General features: G+C 42.8%; 1 protein-coding gene across 1 annotated transcript in view; it reads right to left on the reverse strand.

Moving 5' to 3' along the window:
* The window catches only part of ARHGAP31 (Rho GTPase activating protein 31), a 109,241-nt gene that overhangs the window by 24,404 nt on the left and 58,624 nt on the right, over positions 1-26,213 (reverse strand). The window contains exons 2-7 of the mRNA XM_065876489.1: positions 22,486-22,588; positions 19,769-19,913; positions 9,448-9,530; positions 8,163-8,270; positions 6,760-6,902; positions 577-775 (exon numbers count right to left, since the gene is read on the reverse strand). Coding sequence (XP_065732561.1) covers positions 577-775; positions 6,760-6,902; positions 8,163-8,270; positions 9,448-9,530; positions 19,769-19,913; positions 22,486-22,588 — 781 coding nt within the window. The remainder of the gene's footprint in view (positions 1-576; positions 776-6,759; positions 6,903-8,162; positions 8,271-9,447; positions 9,531-19,768; positions 19,914-22,485; positions 22,589-26,213) is intronic.

The following is a 26,213-nucleotide window of genomic DNA, read 5'->3' on the forward strand; positions in this document are numbered from 1 at the left end:
GAGAAGGGAGGGAAGATATGAATGAGAATGGTGTTTGTTTTTGGAGGGGAGGGAGGGCTCTAACAGGTAAGAGAGGAGGAACAGAAGCCAGGATGCACGTCCCCAGGTGCCATGTTCCCAGAGGTCTCAGTCCAGAGCGGTGCTCTCCGTCAGCTTGCCCTCCACTCATCCCTACGCCTTCCATAGGTCCCGTGGGAGGTGCAGGGTGGGAGGAGGGGGTCAAGTTTTTGTGTTTTGCAACCTTCCTTTTGAAAATGTCAAGCTTATTTTGTCTCAACTAAGGAGTAAAGGGTTTTAGTTCTGATTCTTGACACCTATGAGCCCCACCTACACCACGGTACTAGGGATCTCCGGTGGGAGCTCAAGTTCTTGATGACTTTGGGGCAGTGAGTGAAGGCATCAGCCGCTGGTGAATGTCGTGGAGGCAGCTCCCTTCTCTTCTGGAATGCTTCCTTACCCCCCAATCCAGACCACACCCCCAGCCCATGCTGCCATCACAGCCCTGAGACTCTATGGCTTCCTCCTCCGTCCCCCTCCACCTAAACATCTCCCAGAACTTGGAAGAAGGACACTTACTTGTTGTCTGGTAACTCAAGGACGGTGTGGAAGAGGGTGCCCATGGGAGGGACAATCTCAGGCAGGCTATTCTCTCTCCTTTCCTTCCGGGCAGGGTGATTAGTAGCTAAGCTCCGGGCCTGAGCTTCCTCCAGACTCACCAACTTCATGGGCAGGGAGAGGGCTGGCAACGTCAGGCTCTTCATGATCGGCCGGTTTTCTGTAAAGAGAAGAGAAGAGCTCACAGACCTCCTGGGAGGAGGCCTGGGCACTGGCTCCAGCCAGAGCCCCCATCCACAGCCCCTCCTGACCTCCTGACAGGGGCTTCTCCTGGGAGTGGTGGGGTCTATAGGGCAGAGACTACACGTGGGGATCTGACAGCCCCCCTGGCCGGACCAACCAGGGGGCACACAGGGGCTTCAGAAGGCAGCCTGCATTCCTGTACTTTTCAGACTCTTCATTCATCCATGCACACGACAAATATACTGAGCACTTACTGTGGGCCAGAGTGACAGTAGTGGGTATTTGCCCCTGGGAACTGCCTAATGCTTTGGTCAGGTGGGAATGTGTGTTCAGCCACAGACGCAGCCTCACTCATCTAGGGTAGGGCATGATACTACGCCTCCTCTCCGCAGCTGGAGAACACAGGCTCCAGGGGAGTTGAAGGTTGGAGCCTCGACTTTCCTGAAATTACCTAGCCTTGTATCTCTGCAGTAGAAAGACATTTTATGGCTATGCTATTCCCTAAGAGATAAGTGGCTTTTTATTCACTACCTAATCATCTTCAAGTGTACGCAAGCCAATTCTTGTACGTTTTTTTAAAGAATGGAAGTGATGATGACAGATCAATGGTGTCCACGATTATCTCTTTTCTCCAAGTCAATTTTTTTTTTTTTTCAAACTGGGGCAATCTTGTACCCCCTGTCTCCAGCCAGGGACATTTGGCAACGTCTGGAGACATTTTTAGTTGTCACAGGTGTGTGGGGGAATGCTACTGGCGCCTAACAGGTAGAGCCTAGGGATGCTGCTAAACATCCTACAATACACAGGACAGCCCCTCGACAAGAATTATCCAGCGCTAAATGTCAACAGGGCCAAGGCTGAGAAACTCTGATCCAAGTAAAAACGAAGAGGTCTAAGTTTGCCTCTACTTAGTATTTTGGCAACCTTGCCAGTTTTCTGTAACTTTGGAAGGGGTAAAGAGACTCAAGGGTAATTTGGACCAATTGACACTAAGAAATCACTTTTGGTATAGGACTCAGCTAATTTTCAGAAAGCACCTCGATAGCACTATTTCTCTTTGCAGAGCATGACCCTCTCTGAGTGAAATAAAACCACTGACAAAAGGCCTTGCAGACAATGTGACTGCATGTGACTCTGGGGCGTTTCCAAGGAGGAGATAGTGGCCGTCATTCAGCAGGACTACAATTAGATAAATCTGTGATCCTAAAGATTTTTCAGTGAAGTTTCCAACTTTAACCCAGTTTTCCCACTGAATCCAAAGGAGATTAAAAATATTTAAATTTAATTGACTCAATACTTGTTCATAGATCCTAGATTATTTATGACTTTTTTAAACTTAATTATTTATTTACTTAAAACATTAAATCATTCTGGGAGCAACTGGAACAACAAGAAAAACATAAAGTGCAGGATCAGGAAACATAGCACCCACCTCTTGCCATGGTTCCAGGCTCCAGTATACTAAGGCCTACTCATCATTTCTGCTTAGATGTTCGATAGGCATCTCCAGCTTTACATCTCATAACAGAGCTTGTGATTTTTTTGCTCCTTATCTCGAAACTGGTACCTCCTCCCATCCTCTCCAAATCGGTAAATAGCACCATGGATCACCCAGTTGTGTAAGCCAAACCTGGAGTAGGTATTTTTCATTGATTCCTGTCTTTGATGTACCCCTTCTCCCCCACATCCAGCCTATAAGCAAGTCCTGAAGCTCCACCTCCAAAATATATCCTGAATCCAGCCACTTTCCTCCTTTCCACTGCTAACATGCACAGACAGTCCCCAACTTCAACAGTGGTTCAACTTACAATTTTTCAGCTTTAGGATGGTGTGAAAGCAATATGCATTCAGTAGAAACCGTACTTTGAGTTTTGATCTTTTATCAGGCTACTGATTCTGTACAATACTCTCTTGTGATGCTGGGCAGCGGCAGGGAGCCTCAGCTCCCAGTCAATCACGCAATCACAAGGGTAAACAAGCAGTAAACTTATAACCATTCTGTTTTTCACTTTCAGTACAGTATTCAATAAATGACATGAGCTCGTCAACACTTTATTATAAAATAGGCTTTGTGTTAGATGATTTGGCCAACTGTAGGCAGGCGCAAGTGTTCTGAGCATATTTAAGGTAGGCTAGGCCAAGCTATGATGTTCAGTAGGGTAGATGTATTCAATGCATTTTCGACTTAACGATATCTTCAACTTATTGAAGATACGTTTATTGGGACGTAGGTTGAGGAAGATGTAGTCCAGTCCACCATGATTTCCCTCCTGACTTCTGCCATAGCTCCTTAACTGGTCTCCCTGCTTCTAGCCTTTCAGTCTCTGCTCCACATAGCGACCCAGATGCTCAGATCCCGCACGCCCTGTTCAAACACCTCCAGTGCTTTCCCCAGCACAGGGGACAAACCAAACTCTTAGCATGACCGACCAGGACCCTCCATCTGCTTTCCCTCTCCCCTCTTTGCCCACTGACACAGTGGTCTATAAAAATATACAGTAAAATTTTTTCAATGTATACTCCCACTGTATACACACATATACAGCTGTAAGTTATACATATATACCACTGTATTTGTTTTATGTGTAATAGAAAACATACAACATCATAGAAATTACAAAGTATACAATAAAACCAATGGAAAAGAATTCTAATAGTTTCTTCCAATACCCATACTTTGGTCTTTGGCGTCCCCTGGGTGGGGCACCCCACTTTGGAGACTGCATTTCTGTAGCTACACTGGCTGACTTTCTGCCACGCAATGAGCTCCTTTCCACCTCAGAGCTTTTACACTCCCTGTTCTCTGTGTTTGGAACGTTCATCCCCCAGATCCTCACATGACTGGTTTCTCTTGTCATTCAAGTCTCAGTTCAAAGATCACTTCCTCAGAGGCCATGTCCACTCTGTACCAAAATTATACCCCCAAGTCATTGACCATCGCATTATCCTGCTGTACTTTCTTCCTGGCATTTATCGTCTTTGAAGTGATAATGTATTTATCTGTAAACTTATTTATTGTTTGTCTTTGCAGCCAGACTATAGCTCTATGCAGGGCAGCGGCTAGGCCGTTTTGGATACTGTCCCCAGTGTCTGGAACAGTGTCTGGCACATTGGAGGTGCCCAATGCTACATATTTATGTTTTAATAAACCTTGGTATATCACAATCTCTCTGGCCTCACTGCTCTCATCTATCAATTAAAGGTGTTGGATTCTATGACTTTTAAAATCTTTCCAATTTGAAGTAGAACCCTATTTCTAAATCTCAAATTCCAGAGCGTATGACTTATTCCATTTTGTGTAAATATTAAGTATGGTACCGAAGTCAATAAGAATTCATAACGAGAACATTTAAATGAAATGCACTGAATAATAATTATTGGAGGCAATCAAGAATTAAAGAGGAAACTGGATTTCAATATGCAGGACAAAAGCTGATTAAGGCAATGGTCATAAAAAGAACAGGCATTTCCAGGTTGGAATTAGGAACATCCTTAACACTAACAGTCATGAATGGAATCTGCTGTCAAGAAGAACATCTCCCAAGAGTCATTAATTCTCCGCAATGGTTTATTTATCTGTTTAACTATTTTTTCCTCTCAGAGTCAGCACAAGGTAAGGAAAGAGCACAGGCTGGAAGACTTAGGTTCAGTGTTCAGTCCTACCAGATACTAAGCTTTTCTGGTTCTCTGGTTCTTCATGTATAAAAGAGGGTTGATAACTTTATGATGGTTGTTGTGATAAGACCATGAGATGATACATGTGGAGCGCCTGCCATGGTTCCCGGCACAGAATAAGTCCCCAATAAATAACTGGTTGACTCAAAAGGATGAATGAATGAAAGCGTATTATTTCTCCTTTACTTTCAAAAAGGATTTATATAGCTTACAATAAAAAATACATCCATAATGTGCGAGTTAAAATAAAGATAAAAGAAACGTCAGCCATTCCTAAGTATATAGCCAAGAGAATTGAAAACATATGTTCACACGAAAAACTTGTACATGACCTCACAGCAGCATCATAATAACCGAAAAGTAGAAACAACCCATATGTCCATCAGCTGATGAATGTATAAATAAGTCGTGGTATAGCCATACAACAGAATATCATTCGGCTATAAAAAACAGAAATACCAATACATGAGAACATATGCTAAGTGAAAGAAATCAGTCACAAAAGACCACATATTGTGTGATTCCACTTATATGAAATATGCAGAAGAGGCAAAATCCACAGAAACAGAAAGTAGATTAATGGTTGCCAGAGTCTGGTGGGAAGACAAAATGTGGAGTGACTACTTAATGGGTGTGGGGTTTCTTTTTGGAGTGATGAAAATGTTCTGGAATTAGATACTGGTGATGGTCGCACAGTTCTGTGAATACACTAAAAACCACTGAATTGTACACTTTAAAATGTTTAAAGTGGTGAATTTTATGGTATGTGAATTTTAAAAGAAAGATCATAAACCACATGGAGGACAGGATGGGGGTGGGAACAATTACACCAGAAATCAAAATTTGATATTAATTGCAATTGATTACTTTGATGGTTATACTTGAGTTTCCCAAGTATATTAGCCAAAGTAGAAAAGAATGCTTTGATCAGCTAATACAAACATTTTGCAGATACAGCTCTCATACACCACTGGTTCTCCAAGTGTGGGCCCTGACCACCAGCAGCAGCTCCATCACCTGGAAACTTGTTAGAAACACAGATTTTCGGCAGCACTCCAGACCTGCTGAATCAGAAATTCTGGGGATGAGATCCAGTAATCTGTGTTTCAATAAGCCCTCCCAGTTATGTGACGTATGCTAATGTTGGAAAATCACCCTCACACAAATGGCAGTTAACAGGCTTATTGATCAGCTGGATTTTTGATTTTTACAAATTAGGCTCATATGAGTTCAATCAGCATGAACCAATACCAGTGCATTCCTAGGGTTAATTATGTTATTATGAGACTACAGGACTGAAACATCATATCTTGCATCTCATCACATCCAGCATGAAATAGCTATATTTTTCTTGTATATAGTGGGTTTCAATGCTAGCTAGTCTCTGCATACATGCGCCCACACACTCATTGCTGTATGCCTAGTGCCCTATGCAGGGCAGAACAAAGTAAGCACTCAAGAAATGCTTGAGAAAAAGACAGATATTATACGATACCACTTATATGTGGAATCTAAAAAATAGTACAAATGAACTTATTTACAAAACAGAAACAGACTCACAGACATAGAAAACAAACATGGTTACCAAAGGGGAAGGAGAGGAGGGATAAATTGGGAGTATGGGATTAACAGATACACACTACCATATGTAAAATGAACAACAAGGATTTACTGTATGGCACAGGGAACTATATTCAATATCTTGTAATAAACTATAATGGTTTATATATATATATATACACACACACACACATAACATACACACTTCGCTGTACACCTGAAACTAACACAATATTGTAAATCAATTATAGTTCAATTATTTAAAAAAAATGCTTGCAAAGAGAAGGCATTCTGAATATATATGTGAGTATGAATAGGATGCCTCTTAATTCATTCACTTAGGACTTCTGAAATATCATACTGAAAGTAAAGATGAAATCTAATAGTCGGCAGAATATTGCCAGTGTCTCTAGCTAATCACGGGAAGAGTTTAAGAACTCACTAAAAGCAACAGAAGGTATTCCAGTTCACCACACCACATTCATGGGATAGGCCATGTATGCAACTGATCAGAAACATGCTAGAGCCACACGCATACATACCACACTTTTGTTGCACAGGCACACATGTATGTATGCACGATCCCCAAACACACGCAGTGTAGTCAGCACACACACACAGTTGACGCTGAGAGCTAGATCTCAGCCCACTCTAACTTATTCTTGGGCCCCATGCCTAAGGCAAAGAACGGTGATTAGTAGGGTGTATGCCAGAAGGAGCCATTACCATCGTTCTCCAGAGACCCGGGTGCACCGTTGTTAAAGATTTGATCCACATGATTCAGTATGAATTCAATCACCACCTGCTGGACCCGAACTGCAAGGAAGGCTGCATCTCCATTGCAACCAGTGGCTTCAATTTCTTTGGACCTGAACCGTGGAAGAAACATTCAGTGAATGAGTCTGCCCTACCCCATGAAGCATAAGGGGGAGCCAGTGGGCCTTTTGTACAAGCCATCAGTTCCTAAATGTATAGTTTGTTAATTTGTATTACTTAACTATTTAAGATCAATTAAAGGGACTCTCCAAACAAACTGAACAAATTCGAAACAGTTACCAGGTATTATACCTTGCAAAACTGTAAACACTATATTAGTGAATATATAGGAATTAATTTTTTTCTTTATAGGATCTTCTTCCACCTCCACACAATTGTTCTAAGGGCAGGTCATCATTTATGAAGTCATATGAAGCAGTTGATTCAGGGTATAGACAGCTAGGACCCCACCAAAACCAACAAAAGCAAAGGAAGCCCCAAAGACCCAGAAAAGGCCTTTTCAGGAAATTATAACATACAGACCCATAACATTGGCCACATCCTGGTAATAAGCTAGAAGATACCTCTGGGTTCCAGAGTTTCCATGGTTAGCAGGAAAGGGCTATTAAAAATCACATTTGGGGGCTTCCCTGGTGGCGCAGTGGTTGAGAGTCCGCCTGCCGATGCAGGGGATGCGGGTTCGTGCCCCGGTCCGGGAAGATCCCACATGCCGTGGAGCGGCTGGGGCCGTGAGCCATGGCCGCTGAGCTTGTGCGTCCGGAGCCTGTGCTCCACAACGGGAGAGGCCACAACAGTGAGAGGCCCGCGTACAGCAAAAAATAAAAAAATAAAATAAATAAAATTAAATCACATTTGGGCTTCCCTGGTGGCACAGTGGTTAAGAATCCGCCTGCCAACGCAGGGGACATGGGTTCGAGCCCTGGTCCAGGAAGATCCCACATGCCGCAGAGCAACTAAGCCCGTGCACCACAACTACTGAGCCTGCGCTCTAGAGTCCGCGAGCCACAACTACTGAGCCCGCGTGCCACAGCTACTGAAATCCGTGCAGCTAGAGCCCGTGCTCTGCAACAAGAGAAAACACCGCAGTGAGAAGCCCGTGCACCGCAACGAAGAGTAGCCCCTGCTCGCTGCGACTAGAGAAAGCCCGCGCAGCAACGAAGACCCAGTGCGACCAAAAATAAAATAAATTTATTTTTTTAAAAATTACAAAATCACCTTTAATTCCCACGTGTGACAACCACTTAGCCAAAAGTTTGTCTACAAGGGGCTTCGGTTTTGAAGAGTCCAGTCTTTGTTTGAATTGGGGGCTGCTTTGAGCTCACTGGGGTAGTGAGGTGAGGGGTGGTGGTTACCTGAGGAGGTTTGGAGCCCACACCAGGGCCAGGTTCCTGGCATGCATGTTTGTCTTGCTGCTGAAGGAGGCGATGTGGGCCAGGTGTCGAATCAGGTATTCCAAGGTCCTGTAACGGTTCATTTTTTAAAAAGCAAAGTAAGAAAATTTGGAGCCTGTGTGAAGCCTGAATCTGGAGATAATTTCTAAAGTTTGAGTTTAAGAGACTCTAAAATATTTCTATCTCATGAATTTTGGAGGACTATCAGGAAGATATCAAGATAGATGGAAGCAATTTTCTTAGCCTCAGGAATACTGGCTGTGGGTGGGGAAGAGGTGGGTTTGATAGAAGTCAGCTGAGGCCCTTGGAGCACCAGCCAGAGGCAGAATAGGGGACTCACATCACTTGGAGCCTGTGCCTCCTTTCACCCAGGGCAGCACTGCCTCATACTGTCTTGAAACTGGGCCCCATCTCAGCTTTTATTGTAATTCTCGCAACTACAGGTACCTGGCACTTGTTAGAGAGCTCATTTGATGGATGAATAACATCTGTTATTGCTGGGAAGCCCTTATACCACATGAAAACCTGCCCCCCTGGTAAAAGCTGGGCAGGCTTAGGGAACAATGGGAAAGGTGGTAGGATTAGGGGCTAAATTGTGAGAATGAAATGAAAGGATGAAATGATGGAAGGGATGGTACTGATGAGCATACAGACAGAACAGTCAGCCAAACGCTCAAGAGCAACAGTCAAACCCTGTTTAAGAACCATCTTGGTGGGGCCTCCCTGGTGGCGCAGCGGTTGAGAGTCCGCCTGCCGATGCAGGGGACACGGGTTCGTGCCCCGGTCTGGGAAGATCCCACAAGCCGCGGAGCGACTAGGCCCGTGAGCCATGGCCGCTGAGCCTGCGCGTCCGGAGCCTGTGCTCCGCAACGGGAGAGGCCACACAGTGAGAGGCCCGCGTACCGTGAAAGATAAAGAACCATCTTGGTTTCCATAGATTTGGTTGTGCTATGAACCTCGGTAAGAACCTAGACTATCTCTGTGAGGCTGGCTTCTGTGATCATAATGATTCTTGTGGGACTCTGAGGGGTGCTCTGAAAGTAACTTAGACATGGGCTGTCCCTCCCCACCAGTGTCTCTGGTCAGGCACCAACTCACTCTGATAAAAGTGACCTGTTCTCTCCCCTCAACCTGCCCTGGGAAAGCCACTGTCCACTGAATTTGTCCCCTTTTATGATGCTAGCCTGCATCTATGGTATTACATCACATTGAGAGGCTGTGAATTGCTTTTACCAAGGATTCTTACCTGTAATGGGATGGGGGGAGCTCCTGGATAACATTCTGGATTCGGGCCAGTTGGCCTTCTTCCGGGCAATGGGACACCGCCTCCTGCAGAGAGGAAATGAAGCAGTCCAGTGAGTGCTCGAGAAGGGGGACACCCACCTGTGTCTGCGGGTTTTATTTAGGTTTCTGGTACTCCAGCCTCCCAGCCATGCCTAGAGATTGTCCTTCCAGGGGGCACGCTTTTCTAGAAAAAACAAACCACCTAAAATCTCTGAGGGTTCATGATGGGAGGTGTCTAACAATGTGGGCACACAGGGTCTCTGTGCATCCTCAGATGTTTGGTAGGTATCTGGTAAAAAAGGTGTAGAATCTTGGGTGTGTCCCGTGTGGCAGAGAGAGTCACAGAGACTCACACTGGGAGAGAGAAACAGAGACAGGGAGACAGAGTGAGATGGAGATGAGAGGTTGGCTCCCTGTTTACTTAGCCAGCTATCTTTTTGGGTGCAAACAGCCACTCCCCACCTAGCCTGAGACTATCCCTTGACCCGGCTGCCTGTCATTGATGCCAGGAAGCAGGAACGACGTGAAGCCGTGCCTTCTCATCAGGATAAGAGCTTTGCCCCTGAGACCTGGTGGCCTTGTCCGGACTTGCTCTCTGGTTGTTTCCGGTGTGGGTATTTGGTCCCCCCCTCAGCCCAGGCCCTCAAGGAGAGGCTGGGGCTTCAGTAAAGGCAGTGTGGTCACAGTCCTGCCCGGGGCTCCTGCACAACACAGGTGTCCCTGGGCAGAGTCCCCTGTGTCCCGTCCTGAGACTGTCCTGCCTGTGCTCAGGCTCAAGGGCCCCTCCCAGTGCAGTGGCTGAGTGCTCAAGACTGACAGCATGGGAGCCATACCTAAGTTCAAGGTCAATGGTAATTACATCTTTTTTTTTTTTACCGAGGTATAGTTTACATATATTAAAAATGTACAAATCTTCTGCTACAGCTCCCTGAGTCCTTGCATATGCATAATAACTATGTAATCCCACTCACGTCAAGAGATACTTGAAAAGGGGCTCCTAAGCTCACTTCAATCCTTGTGATCCTGAATTCACAGGCATATGTGACTTACACAGTTCTGTATTTCCTCACAGTGCTGGAAACTTGCTTTGCATTTATATATAATGAAAAGTATAATCAGAAAATATATTCTCTAATTTGAAGATCCTAACTGTGGTGTGGTTTTCTTATGCTGTTCGGTCATTCACTGTCATTTCTTGCTTGAATGTAAAGGCTGAAGTTCAAACCCTCAGTAATGAGAATTTGGGGGCACAGAAAAGTGGAAGGAAATGAACTTTATGGGGCACCTTCTGTTTGCTGGACCCTATCCTAGGCCACACTTGCTGTGTCTGTTCTGGTCTCACTTGGAGGAGAACTCCAACACGCTCCCCCAACCCAGACCTTCCAACCCCCCTCACTTGTCTCCATTTCTTCCCACAGCACTTGCCATCATTATTCATACATATAATATACTTATTTGTTAGGCTTATTGCTTGTTGTCTGTCTCCGTTGCTAGATGTAAGGTCCGTAAGTGCAGGGATGTGATGAGTCCCAGTGCCTAGAACGTGCCTGCCACATAGTAGGTGCTCCCTGTCGATCTGTTGGACTACCCGTGCTCTATTTCCCTAAGTGGGACATCATGCCAGAGCTTTGACCACCAAGTTGTTTTTGTTTGACTTTTTTACTTAATTGAAGTAAAGCATTCACAGAAGCTAACAATTTTCAAAGGCAATCAAAAATTTCTATGTGGGAAAACCAGATTTCATTTCCTAATCAGAAATGGGGAGAAATTCGGGGCTGGGAGGGTCACAATCACAGGTGTCTCAATCTTCTGGTGGGTTTGCAAGCCTGAGAACGGAACCGGCATAAGCATGATCTCTGTGGCAACCCTTGCTTTTTGAGACGTGCAGGATGTAGAGGGTGAGGACAAGCATGGGGCCCGGAGTAAACACCTGACGCCTCTGCCCTCTTCCTGGGAGCTGTCATTTAGAAAACAGATTTGTGGAGAAACCCTGATTCCCAAGACAGGGAGAACCTCATAAAGCAAGTGAAGGGAGAGAGCTCAGGGGAAGGAGGGGCAGAGGAATGCGGGTGTGGATCCTCCCACATTCTATCCTGCAAATGGGGAGGAGAGGTAGGCCTCTCTTCCTCTCCGCAAAGCTGGGACGAGCTTTGCAAAGCTTTGCACACACACCCTTCCCAAGCCTCCCCCACTTCCCCCCACTTTCTAAAAATGTGTCTGGGGAAAAAAAGGTGTAGGTCAATTCAACAGCCCTCATGGAAAGTTCCTGTAATATTTTAGGAAGATGTTAGTCACCTTTGTTCTGAGAGGCTGGGCGGGCTCACCCCTGATGCCTGCAGGTCCCATTTGGGACTGGTGTTCATTTCACTATTTATAGCCTCTCCCTATCACACCCCAATCCTATTTGGAATCTCTCTAGATCTTTGTTTTTCTCCCAGAGGGTCTGCTCACTGCAAAGCTATTTTTCGATCTCTTTGTCTTCACCCATTAGGAGAGCAGAATCCATCAGTGGGGAATTGAGGGAAAGGAGTTGAAATTTTGCCCACCCCAATTTTTTGCCTGAAAGAGAATTTCACTCAACATTAGCCAAGCCAATCTTGCTAACAGCTAAACCTTAAAAGATCTAGGCTGACTCTGTGACTATTTGTTCTCTTCCAATCAGTATCCCTAAGACCAGCTTCCTGTCCTTGGAGGACTCTAGCGAAGGCTGGACTCCAGTCCCCTCTGGAGGGGCCCAGGCTCTACTTTCTTCTGCTTACCTGAATACCACCTCTACCCCTGCCGCCCGGGGAAGGCCCATCACCAGGGGGGACAAACAACCCGTGACTGTCCCTTCCAACTGCGCCCAGCCGCAACTCAGTTTTTACCCTTTATTTTGTATTAATTATTTTAAAATTATTATAAAGCCACCTTTATTATTTTTAATTATTTTAAGCCGTTAGGTTAAAAAGTAATTCATGCACATGATTTTAAAAATGCAAAGCGGGTTTCCCTGGTGGCGCAGTGGTTGAGAGTCCGCCTGCCGATGCAGGGGACATGGGTTCGTGCCCTGGTCCGGAAAGATCCCACATACTGCGGAGTGGCTGGGCCTGTGAGCCATGGCCGCTGAGCCTGCGTGTCTGGAGTCTGTGCTCCGCAGCGGGAGAGGCCCGTGTACCACAAAAAAAAAAAAAAAAAAAGCAAAGCATTCAAAGAAATACACAGAAGAAAGTTAGTCTGACTTCCAACTGCAGACCCTCAGTCTCCAGAGACAACCACTGTTCTCTTCCAGACGGTCATTATACTACCTGTCTTTGTCACACCCATGGCAGCAAGCACAACTACGTGACCTGGCCCATCTGCAAATTCCCAGTCTCCCATCATTTCCTCCTTGCCTGCTCCCTATGGGCCATGCTGGCCTCCATATATTCCCTCAAGCAAGCTCGGCATGTCCTCGACTAGGGCCTTTGCACCTGCTGTTTCTTCTCAGCACCCTCTTCCACCAGATATTTGCACAAATTGTTCCCTCACTTCATCCTTGTCTCTGTTTAAATATCACCTCATAGACAGACCTTTGATTATCCTACCAAAAATAGCAGTCCCCATCATTCTCTGCCCTGTACTCTGCATTAACTGGCTTCGTATTGCTTATCAGCAGTTCAGATTATAGAGCTATGCTTTAAATTCATTTATCATCTACCTCCTTCATTAAAATGTAAGTTTCACGAGAGGAAGGATTTTATCTGTCTTGCTTACCATTAAACCCCCAGCACCTGGAACTGTGCCTGCCTGGTATACATAGCAGGTGTTCAACAGACATTTGTTATATGAAATGAGTAAGTGAATGAGTCCGTATTTTGCTTTGCATTTGAAAACGCCAGAAAGTCTCATTTTGGCCACACTTCCAGGACAGTACCCTCGAGAACCAAACCTTCTGAGTGAGGAGCACCAGGTTTGCTGAGACAATTCCCCTCAACTTTTGGCTCCTGGCAGGGTGACCAATCTGCAGAGTTTGCCTGAGATTGAGGAGTTTCCTGGGACACAGGACTTTTCAGAGTTAAAAGTAGGGGAGTCCCTGGCAACCCAGGACAGTTGGCTGCTACCCCATTGGCAGCTATCTTGAGCTCACAGCCAGTCAGCCTCTGCCTGATGCCACACACCGGTGGTCCACCCCCAGTGACACTTCAGATGACATGTGTGGGTCAAGCAACCTGCCAGCAAATGTTTACTAGGTAACAGTCACAACATTCTCCAGTAGCTGGAGAGCAGGGAAAGGAAGCATAATAATGAATAAAATAAATACAGTTTCTGTCCTCAGGAAGCTTACAGTTCAATGAAGGAGACTGATACACAAAGACGTAATTTCAATATAAAATTTAATACCTCTCTAAACTGCCTTCTCTAAAAATCCTGAAGCAGCAACTTTTCTCTATCTTGGGCGTAACAATTTTAGCTAAATCAATCTGACCCAAATTGAGTTTTTCCTAAAATAAACTTTTCTTCTGATAAAAATAAAATGTAGTGTAGTAGGTTGAAGAGTTGCTTCCAAAGATATCAGATCCTAATCTCTAGAACCTGTAAATGTTACCTTATTTGGAAAAAGAGTCTTTGCAGGTGTGATTAAGTTAAGGCTTTTGAGATCAGGAGATTCTCGTGGATTATCCAGGTGGGCCCTAAATCCAGTCACAGGTATCCTTAAGAGAGGGAAGCAGAAGGAGATTTGACACAGACAGGAGAAGGCAGTGTGACCACGGAGGCAAAGATGGGAGTGATGCAGCCACAAGCCCAGGCATGCCAGCAGCCACCAGAAGCTGGAGGAGGCAAGGAACAGGTTTCCCCCTCGAGTCTCTGTAAGGACCATGGCCCTGCTGACACCTTGACTTCAGCCCAGTGAAACTGATTTCAGACTTCTGCACTCTGGAACTGTGAGAGAATAACTTTCTGTTGTTTAAGCCACCAAGCCTGTGGTAATTTGTTACAGCAGCCTCATGAAACTAATACATGTACTGGAAGGAAATAAAAAGCACCTGCTAACCCACCACCCAGACATAACTACTATTAACCTACTCACATGTGAAGCATTAAAGGAAGCAATGTGTCTGGGCCCCCCAGCACCAAATATGAACACTGGCATCATTTCCTATTTAGTTGCCTATACTGCTTTTTTCCATTTAACTTTATATTATGGACAGCAAATAGTCTTCAGAAATATGACTTTTCACAGCTACACAGGATTGAAAACAATAGAGTTATTATCATTTATTTAACCCATCCCTTGGTGTCAGACGTGTAGATACTCCCCAGTTTTGTTATTGTAATATGGCAGTGAAATATTTGTAAATCAATTATTTGTGTGCGCATCTGATTATTATCTTAGAATGGAGTCCTAGAACAGAGTTACTGTATTAAAAAATATGAGCATTTTAGGACTCTTGATAGTAATTTCAAATGACTTTCTGCAATGTCCAGCAAATTTACACTTGCAATAGAAAACTATGAAAGAGCCAGTGTCACCACAGGCTAGGCAGCACGAAATACTAACATTTAAAAAATGTTTCTTTAATATGCAAATATATTTTTCTAATACATTTATATTTTTTAAGTTGGTTTTTTTTTTTTTTTAATTAATTAATTAATTAATTTACTGGCTGCGAGGCTTGTGGAATCTTAGTTCCCCGACCAGGGATTGAATCTGGGGCCTCGGCACTGAGAGAGCAGAGTCCTAACCCTTGGACTGCCAGGGAATTCCCCATTTATACTTTTTAAATAATTATGTTTCTTCTATGAATTGTCTGTTGAGGTTCTTTGCTCATTTGTTTTTCAGGGTGTTATCTGTTTATTTTTTATTGATAGGTAGGAGTTTTATATAATTAAAAATATTAATCTCCTGCCATCTTTATTGTAAATGTTTTCCATAGTCATTTGCCTTTTAATTTTGTTAAGGTATTTTTAAATTTATTTATTTTATTATTTTTGGCTGTGTTGGGTCTTGGTTGCTGCACGTGGGCGGCATGTGGGATCTTCCTGGACCAGAACTCGAACCCGTGTCCCCTGCATTGGCAGGCGGATTCTTAACCACTGCACCACCAGGGAAGCCCTATTAATGTATTTTTAAATAGAGAAAACAATAATCTATATGTAGTTTAGTTTGTTAAATTTGTCTCTGGTGATTTTTTTTTCCTTTGCTTTTATTCTTAGAAAGCCCTTCTCCACCCTGAAATTCGCTAAATGCTAAGAATGTAACTTGACTTCTCCCCTTTCCCAACACTTAGCCAATTTTCCTAACATTGTTTATTGAATTGTTCCTTCACCAGTTTGGGATGTTTTCCTTATTTCATATTAAATTATTTAATACCTAAGCCTATTTAAGAGTTGTTAAATCTATTTTGAAAATAGTGCGGTAGTTCTGAGACAGAATGTTAAATCTTTACTTCCATTTACTAGCTGTACAAACCCAGGCAAAAGTCACTCGGAGCCTCAAGTTACTCATCTGTAAAAGAGGCAATAAAACCTACTTCACAGAGTTATTTGAGGATTGAATGAAATAATATTTGTAATAAGCTTATCATATTGTAAGCACTCAATAAGTGGCAGATATCATAATTATTATTCTTCTATTAATATTTTTCTAATTCTGTTATATTCCATTGAAATGTTATTCTACTTCAGCTGTGCAAGTGAGTTTAAATAAATCATTGTAAGAATGTGTGACAATGTGATAGAGCTGTTCCCATGTCCCTGTAGAAGGTTTGCTTATATTTTCATAATTCGTCACCGTGATCAAAGCAATCTACTCAATGATAAATTTTTCTACATAGTTAACATCACTAGGTCCTACGTATGTAGAACTCAGTTGTCACAACAAAACATTTTTATTTTATTTCTTAGTGTCACTAAACTATGTTTAAATACAATGTTAAGTTTTCTTGAGATTTGACGACCAGTGGACAATAACATTGCTTTGGTATTTTTTGTCGCTGTGGGAGATAGAATGATTAGCAATGTCAGGGAACACAAGTAGGGAGAGATCAGCATGGGTTTTCTTCTGAGCCTCTAAACAAGAACTAAGAAGAAACTTGTATTTCTCGAGTCTCTAGACAAGAATTCCTATCTACCCCCATCTATCGTAGAATGAAATTTAGTTAAATTAGACTCATTCAGTTAGTTAACGTGATGATATTGTTTTCTTATTCAAGGATGAAACCGTATAGTGATAAGAAGACTAAAACTATGCAGAAAACAAACAAGAAAGTCTTACGCACAAATTAAAAGAACAGTAAGATATATTTTTGGTTGACTGAGATTGTCAAACAGTTTAACAAATTGAAAATACTCAGTGTTGGCAAGGCTGCAGGAAAAAGAACATTCTTGTCTCTCTACAGAACCATTTGGCAACGTGTGACAAAATTTTAAATAAGCACTTTTTACTCAGTAAATCTTTTTCTGTGATATTTTTCATAAGGATATAAACAGACAAAAGTATAAGATATATGTACAAAAATGTTCACTATAATGTTGTTTATAAAAAGCAAAATGTTCAGAAACAAAAAGTCCTGGGACTTCCCTGGCAGTCCAGCGGTTAAGACTTCCACTGCAGGGGGCATGGGTTTGATCCCTGGTTGGGGAACTAAAATCTCACATGCTGCATGGTGTGGCCCAAAAGAAAAAATAAATAAAAAAAATAAAAAGAAGAAGAAAGAAAGAAACAAAAAGTCTAAATGTCCATCATTAGGAAACTGGTTTAAGAAATCATCGGGTGCATGAGAGAATACGCTGTAAAAAGAGTGCCTCTCTGTATTTGTTACCATGGAAAGATGGTCACATTGTTGAATTAGCACCATTCCAAAACAGCAATATGTAGTATTGAGGAACAAAAGTTGGGAGAGAGAACGGGAGAGACAGAGAGAGAGAGAAAGACAGAGAGATCTGTAAGGATGTCTCCTGAAATGTTAATAGAAAATATGCCTAGGACGTGAGATTTCAGGTGATTTATACTTTCTCCTTTATATTCTCCTGGATTGTTTTAATGTTTACAATAAAAATTTAGTTTGGTTTAGAAAAACAGAACACAACAAAAACACTATGCAAAGAGTAAAAGAATGAAGGAAATAACCCTGTGTTAATCGTAGTTGTCTCTGGTCTTTAAGAAGAGAGACCAAGGTTTCCTTTCTACTTTCCCCCATTTTCCAAATTGTCTTTTATTGAGGATGATTCTTTTTATTGAGTATTATATATCATGACGATGATGATAATCTGACAGACACACAAGACCCACAACCTTTCCTCCTGGTTCCCAGGAAAGACTCCTCTGTAGTTGGAGGGTCAAAGGCTGTCGTTATTAATGACTTAGCCATGCAGAGTGGAGGCTCATTTGCCTTCTGCCTTAGATCTCAAGGTCCTCTTAGATCTTTAAGAGTCCCCTCGGCTGGTTTATGCTGGCTTTTCAAGTGGTCAACATTTATGCTCACTTTTGTTTGTTTGTATGTTTTGACCTAATATTTTTTTAATTAAAAAATTAATGGGGGGCTTCCCTGGTGGCACAGTGGTTAAGAATCTGTCTGCCAATGCAGGGGACATGGGTTCAAGCCCTGGTCCGGTAAGATCCCACACGCTGCGGAGCAACTAAGCCCGTGCACCTCAACTACTAAGCCTGTGCTCTAGAGCCCGTGCTCTGCAACAAGAGAAGCCACCGCAATAAGCCCACGCACCACAACGAAGAGTAGCCCCTGCTCACCACAACTAAGGAAAGCCCGCACGCAGCAACAAAGACCCAATGCAGCAAAAAATAAATAAATATATTTATTTTTTAAACATTAATGTATTTTTAGTGGATAAGATTTTGAAAGTTAAAGTATAAAGAAGCAGGGAAAACTATCTATAATCCCATCATTGAAATAAATAGCTATTAATCTTGTGAACATCTTTCTTTTTAATCATGTCTTAATATACAACTGTGTACCTGCTTTTTCCAGTTATCATAGTGAGTGTTTCCCTGTATCACTGAAAACCCCTAAATCTATTTTAATGGTCCACGCCCAATTTTTAAAAAGCATTCATTTATCCCTATATAATTTCAAACTGAAGAACATTTATATGCTCATAATAAGTTCATTACAAGAGCCATAAGAAAGATTCCTTCCCAGGGTTAGAGCCTAGATCTGGTCCTTACCAATAATTGCAACTCCTTCATAACCTTAATTTCAAACATCCCCTCTGACCACCCTACTCCAACAGTCTGCTGACCTTACTGGGATGAATGACCTATTGATCTAATTTTTCATTGTTACCTGCCTTAGGCCCTCATTTCCCTTCTTATCCAGACAAATTTCTATGGTCAGTTATTTCAATCACTCCCTTGCACACACTCTCATATCCCTCCTCCCCTTTTTCTAGCTGAGCCTCAACCTTGGTTAAACCCAACTCTTCACCTACTCTGCACCTCCCCGCCTGCAGCCAAATGTCCAAGCCCTATTTTTAATGCTGTCTTTAAAGACATGCTCTAAGGGTGGGAGGGAGGGAGACGCAAGAGGGAAGAGATATGGGGACATATGTATGTGTATAACTGATTCATTTTGTTATAAAGCAGAAACTAACACATCATTGTAAAGCAATTACACTCCAATAAAGATTTTTTTTTGTTTTAAAAAGACATGCTCTAAGCATTTATTCTCCTTTCTCATTTTCCTTTGGGGACCCTATTTGGTGACCATACAGCTGCTATATAGGTGTTCTGCTCTTGCCCATCCATCCTCCACCAATCCAACTCACTGGCCTAACCTGCACTCCCTCTCGGCTGCTTTTCCCAGAATCTTTTCTCTTCCCAGCTTTCTGACCTCTCTGTTGACTTCTGTTTGTTCTCTCTCCCTTCTCTACCCACCTACCTCTTTGTGCAACCCCCAAAAGAAACATAGAAGGAATAGCCCGAAATGAATTAGCCACGGGGGGTAGCATCTGGAGCCTCAGGTTCCTGTCCTGCTAGGGGGCAGAGTGACCTTGGGCCAGTCACTTCATTCTCTGGTTCTTAGTTTCCTCCCTATATAATGACACGCATTTGGTTACATAAATGTGGAGATGATTTAACCCAGTTCTTACACACAAACAAACATGATTCTGAAAATTGAAGAAAGGAAAAATTTAGCAAACAGTCCCACTACCTTACTTTCCTCACTGTACCATCCTGCTTCCGTCACCAAGATAATGGCAACCATCTGGTGAGTATTATTATTGTAATTTTAGTGCTGAAACTTTCCTTGGCCCATCCATGCATCCCACCCAGTAACCATAACGGAAATCCAAACACTCACCGTGAATTTCTCATAGAGCTCATAAGTCAGGAGGGGGTTGGGCAGCTCCCTAAAGTAGAGCTTGCAGAGGGAGCCCACACAGTGGATGTCCTGAAGGTACACTTCCCTTGTCAGATCTGGACATTGATCTGAGCCAAACTCTTGCCTGAAACAACACAGACAGAGACATAACAATCCCAGGAACATGTGTTCTATGTCAGCAGCTACTTGGCTGCGTAGGGGGTAAAAAGACCCTAAACTGCTGATTTGACCATATTTTTGACCTTGACTCAAAAAGACCTTCTATTTCAGGCATAAGGAAGCTACAGGAAAGATTTCCACTTCGGGTCTGGATCTTCCCTGCAGAAGCTGCTGTAATTAGAAAGACATAATCCCATTTACAAATGGATTTCTCATGGCATTATGTCTGTAGTCTCAATTATGAACAGTGGGGAAATATGAAAACAATTTTCCAAAAACCCTGTTGAGAGTTCAGTTTTTCCAAAATATTGTTTTAAATGAACTTCTCTTTCTTGGAGGAGAGACCAAAACCAGGGTGAGTCAGATTGTTATCATTCACATCCACGTATTCATGTCAGCAAACTTGTTTTATCTGGAGACTCAAACTCAAGGTTTCAGAACTTCAATCAACTCTCCCTTTGATGCTGAATGGAAACTTCTAGGCCACTTGATAGTGACTCCCACAGGACAAATGAGCTTACAAATATCTTCTTAAACAACCTATAGTGGGGTGCGTGGGAGCATCGTCAGATTCCAGGCCTCATTTCTAATTAAAAAAAACATTTATTAACAAGGTTACATGAATATACTACCTCAAATAATATATACTTATAAGTTAAAAATCTATTTAGGGCTTCCCTGGTGGCTCAGTGGTTGGGAGTCCGCCTGCCAATGCAGGGTACGCGGGTTTGAGCCCTGGTCCGCGAAGATCCCACGTGCCGCGGAGCAACTAGGTCCATGCGCCACAGCTGATGAGCCTGCGCTCTGGAGCCCACGAGCCACACCCACTGGGGCCCGTGCGCCTAGAGCCTGAGCTTCGCAGCAAGAGAAGCCCGGGCACCGCAACGGGGAGTGGCCCCCGCTCGCCGCAGCTAGAGAAAGCCTCGTGCAGCAACGAAGACCCCAATGCAGCCAAAGATAAATAATAAATAAATAAATAAATTTATTAAAATTATATATATTTAAAAGATTATAAATCTGAGCTTTAATGCAGAAGAGAAGTTAGCTTTCTTGAGAGTATTCATTTGGTCAAACATGTAGTGACAAAGTCAACCAGACTCTCAGAACCAGCATCCTGAAACAGCTTGCTGCCCATTCTCCTGTAGTCGGGTTCTGCCCCTTTAATAAAGGGAAGGGAAATCCCTGATGCTGTCAGAACCTGACAGGAACTGAGTGAGGCCTTGAAAAGCAAACCATGCAATGGCCTCAAATTCATAGGCATGTGTTTTTCTTACGAGGGCAGAACACAAACAATCTAGAGCTTATTTAGTTAGCCAGAAATTTCCCTTGTCAAGGCTAAGGTCAGTCCTTAAGTGAAAAAGAATTGGCCATTGTCCAAATGTCCTTCCACGATACCAGCTACTGTGTAAGTGTGTTTCAGAGCTAAGAGTAAACTGTTAAAAATACTTGCTGTTGAAACTCTGAAAAATGTCACATGAATAAATTAGTGAAAATGATGTAAGCACATAGATCTGTTAAAAACCTTTGGCTGCAATAAACCAGTTATTTTTTTAACAGCTATCACTTCTCTGGGAGTAAAAAGAATGTTTTATTCCTTTGGTATAGTTTCATGACAATTGAGATTTGAGGACGAGGGGCAGAAAACTAAATAGGAGGAAGAAGATAAAAAAATGAATTACCTGCACATGTAAATTTTACGTATTAATCTTGTAACAAGAATGTTTTATTTGAAAAGTCTACATTTGTAACTAAAGAATACATAATAAATACATTAAAATGTGTTCTTTTTGTATTAAAGAACAATATTCAACATACATAAACCTATTCTTTTAGTCATGGAACAGTACATATATTATATATAATGTATATATTCTATATATACACTATATACACTCCCTTTATTTTACAGATATAATACATATAAAGAAGACTACTGTCCTCTTAATTCATTGTGATAGAAATTTCTTTCAAAAAATTCTAGGATGCATTTTAGAATTGTTTAGGATAAATCCATAGAATTGGAAATAGTTCCTCTATCAATAATTTTAAAAATACAGGCATCAATTAGAGAAATGCACAATCATGCAGACTTCTGATTTCTCGACCAGATGAAATATCAAATGTTGAGTGTGTGCCAACAGCAAAACTCAGGATGACCTGCAAGTTCTGAATACCATGTAATGGGGATCTGAGCTGTGGGTAGGCAAGTGAGTAATAGTAAATCACTTTTTCCCAACTTGCAATTTAAATCATTTGAGTTCAATTGAATCTACCTAAGAGGGATAAATCTGGTGCAAGACATAGGAACAGATGAAAAGCCCTCAGGAGTTTTTGTTGGAAAGAATTACATCAGATTGGTGAGCTTCCTGATTAGATTAAGAAGAGTTAGGCATCTGAAAACATCAGCACTTGATCTTCTGCCCTGCCATCCTTCCCTCAATCCCTTCAGTTTTTAATACCCCCAACACCTGCAGATAGAGGTATGGACAGAGGAAGGATCATGGGAGAATCCTTTGGGGGGCTATTCTTTGGCTTACCTTAGCCGTTGTATGTTTGAGGTGACTCCTGAAAGCCGATAAATTCCATCCACAATGCCGTGAGTCTCTATAAATTCTGCACAGCTCTTCAATACATATGGAACTATGCAAAGGAAAAGAAAAAATAAAGTATTAGGTATAAGTCTGACTGTCTTTTAAAGATAGTCTTTTAAAAATCGAGGTACTTCAAAGAGAAGTAAGTATGGAATGCATATGAGCTACAAGTGGAAACAATTACTTGTAAATGGTAGATGATGTTCTTTGATTTTTAAAAAAAAATAGGGTTTTGTTAAGTTTAGGAAACCCATGTGTTTTAAAAGTTAGGTCTTTTTTTTTTTAGGAATTTGTAAAATATGCTAACACTTAAATTTTTGAAACCAGCAGTGACCTTGGAAATCCCACAACACTCCTTATGTCACTGGTTCTCCCAGTGTGGTCCCCTGACCAGTAGCACCAGCATCTCCTGGGAACCTGTTGGGAATGCAAATTCCCAGGCCCCACTCACACCCACTGAATCAGAAATTCTGGAGGTGGCGCCCAGCAACCTGTGTTTTAAAAAGTCTTCTAGGTGACTGTTGTGTGATAAAATTAGAGAACTCTTGCCTAGTCTACACATGAAGAAACCAAGGGGCAGGTAAATTTATTTACCTCGCTCAAGAGTACTTGTTGCTTATGAAAAGTGATTTAACACATGGAAAAATGCTTATGATGTAGGTAGGTAAAACAAGAACAAGGCACAAAATCAAATATACCCTGTGAATTCAGCTATGTTTAAAAAACTGCAAAGGGAAAAAAGACTGGAAGAATATCTGCCAAAATGTTAAAGGTGATTTAAAGGTGTTAAGTGTTTTTTTTTAAAGGTGAGAACCTCCTCCTCCCCACCGCCCCCGCCGGCACCACCACCAAATGGGTCAAACCAGTCATTGATAGAATGGACCTCATATAAGGGACCAACACGGCCTCTCAAAGTCCTGCCACTCTAGAAGTCCAGTGCCTGGGTAGAAGGGTCTGGCTATGCTGTTCTCTCCTCAGGGCTGCACCTGATCAGCCCAGCCAGCTCAGTGACCCAGAATGGCAGCCACAGACCTTCTGGATGGCATGGAGAGAGTGGCAAGTCACTTGCCACTTTGGTCCTTGGGCAGATCCACCGGAGGTCCCTCTGTGAGACTGTTGTAGATGGTCTGGAACTACCGAAGCCTTGGGTGCTGAAGTCCTCAGGTACAGAGGTGGTATGGGAACTCCATGAACCAGGGCTTGGGTTAGCACTGTGCTCACTCCCCCAAAACATACTCAGTCCATTAATGCCTTGGATTAGACTAAAGCCAATCCATTAATGCTTAATGCACATGATCATACCCACACACAATACTAAGCTGGACTGGACCTTTTACATGGGTAGATACTAGGTGTTCAGGCTCAACATTCTTGCTGGATTCTCTATTACAATACTTTCTAAACAACTCCCCCATCATTTCCTTCAACCACTAACTATCATTTTAGGTGCTGAGTAAAATTCATCATACTTAAAGTATTCCACCCACCTCTCAAAGGCTGTGCATCCCCAGAGCCTTTCTTCTCCAGGACACATCCATGTTTTGCCCCTTTCATTCATGACCAACTGGTGAGAAGCTTCTTAGTTACCCAAGGTGGAAAGAGGGCAGGAAGTGAACTTGGGATTGGAAATATTGAGGTCAGAGACCACAGAGGTGGAACTATTCCCTGTGAGTGAATACAGGGTAGGGGTGGGTGTGGTGGAGAAGGGGCTGTGAGTGTGGGCAGGGGTCCAGAGCCCCTGCCTGGCTTCAGTTAGAAAAGCTATACTTTGATCTATTTTATGAAATAGGGTTCTTGGTGAGAACCCTATTTATGCCTCATGCCTCTAAATAAATTTTATAAATAAATAAATAAGCAAACAGAGTTCTCATGCTTAAAAAAGCTGTATTGTTTTAAAAGAAAAATCCCTATTGTGCACAGTAGGTCGACTCTTTCCCACCCACAACAAGATGTTGTTCTGTAACCTGCCACGCAAGGTCATGGTCAAGAGCACAGGTTTGAATGCCAAACTGCCTTTGTAACCTTGGGCAAAATATGCAATAATTCCATTTCTTAATTTCCACACCTGTAAAATGAGGGTAACAGTGATATTAACCTCATAGCTAGGATTGAAGTAATACTTGTAAATACTTAGCACAGACCCTGGCATATAAGCAGCATTCTACAATGACAGTTATTCCTATTTGAAGCTTCTATAGGATGTAAATTTATCATTTGTGAGATTCAGTCTTGGTGAAAACAGTTTGCTGCCTCCCATCTGATGGGCAGTTGGGGTAGAGCTGACCAACCTCTTCCAAGTCAACACTCACCTCCCTGTTCAGAATGGCTTTTGTGTCCCTCTCTGGTTGAGGTCACTTTTCTATGCATTGAGGTGTATCTTCATAATACAAAGGCAGCAGTCCTGGAACTGTGCTTGACCTCGATGTGTTTCACAATGTGAGTCTGTACCAAGGTATACAGCTGCTGCACAGCACCGGTGGATTGAGAGCTCGGAGCATTCCCAAGCAGGACTCAAAGACAAAAGCCTCAGCCTCAAAGGGCTTCTATAAGGAACACTCCACAGACGGGCAGTGCAGGGTCACCAATCCGTCCTATCCCATTCTCAAAGACTCACCTCCCAGTAGCATGGCTCTCAGTTGTATAACCTCAGGCTCCGTTTGTTTTAAAGGCGAGGAAAACACATTCCCGGATGGAGCCTCTGCCATAAATTTGGTACAGAGGCCCCAGAACCTCTCGTCCACAGCTCTGTTTAAACAGGAGGCAATATTAAAACAACCCAAGGGAAAAGGCCATGGTCCTGGTCCCTGAGGCGTGTTAGCTTTCTTGGATTCTCATCTTGGGCCGAGTTGGAAGACGTAGGAATTCTCCATCATACTCAGTAAATGAGAAAGGATCCACTTGATCTCTGTAATCATCCAGCTCTAGAGCCAGAGCAGTGGTTCTCAGACTGTGGTCCCTAGATAAGTCCAGCAGCAGCGTTGCTTCCCAGGTGATTCTGATGCATGCTGAAGGTGAAGAACGACTGTCTAGACCAGAGCTTCTCATATCTTAATGTGGATACAAACCCCCGGGATCTTGTTAACATGCAGATTCCAATGGGAGGGTGGAGGGAGGGAGTCAAGAATTTGCATTTCTAGCAAATTACCAGGTGATTCAGATACAGCCAGTCTGCAGCCCATACTTCGGGGAGCAAGGCTCTAAAGGTAATACTGGTCGGTGGTGTTGCAGGGGCTGCCAAGAGTATCGTCTCAAAGTCTCAGGATTCTTTAGGCTGTTGTTCCTGGGGCCCAACCAAACTGGGAACACCCTAGGATTCTGGACAGGATAGAAGCTTGATACAAAATGGCTGAGTAGGTATAGATGGAAAGAAAGCCTCCATTGTCTGTTTAGGTTGCTATAGAAGGTTGGAGCCACAGCACTAGTTCTGTGGGATTTATCATGGACCCAAAGAACGTTAAGTCTCCTCCTACAGAGGTACACACAGTTGCGGATTATGATATAACATTATGACTTCTTTGAATTATCGCACTGATGGTTCTCTAAGACCCTTTTTTGTTTGGTTTGGTTTCGTTTTTCCTGGAGCAGCGATCTTTAACGTTAAATTTTAATCGGAGCACAAAATAAATCCTGAGGTGGTTTCTGACGGAAAAGAAGGCTTTGCCGTTGATTTGTGC

Source organism: Phocoena phocoena, chromosome 4 (assembly GCF_963924675.1).
Source record: "Phocoena phocoena chromosome 4, mPhoPho1.1, whole genome shotgun sequence".
NCBI lineage: Eukaryota > Metazoa > Chordata > Mammalia > Artiodactyla > Phocoenidae > Phocoena > Phocoena phocoena.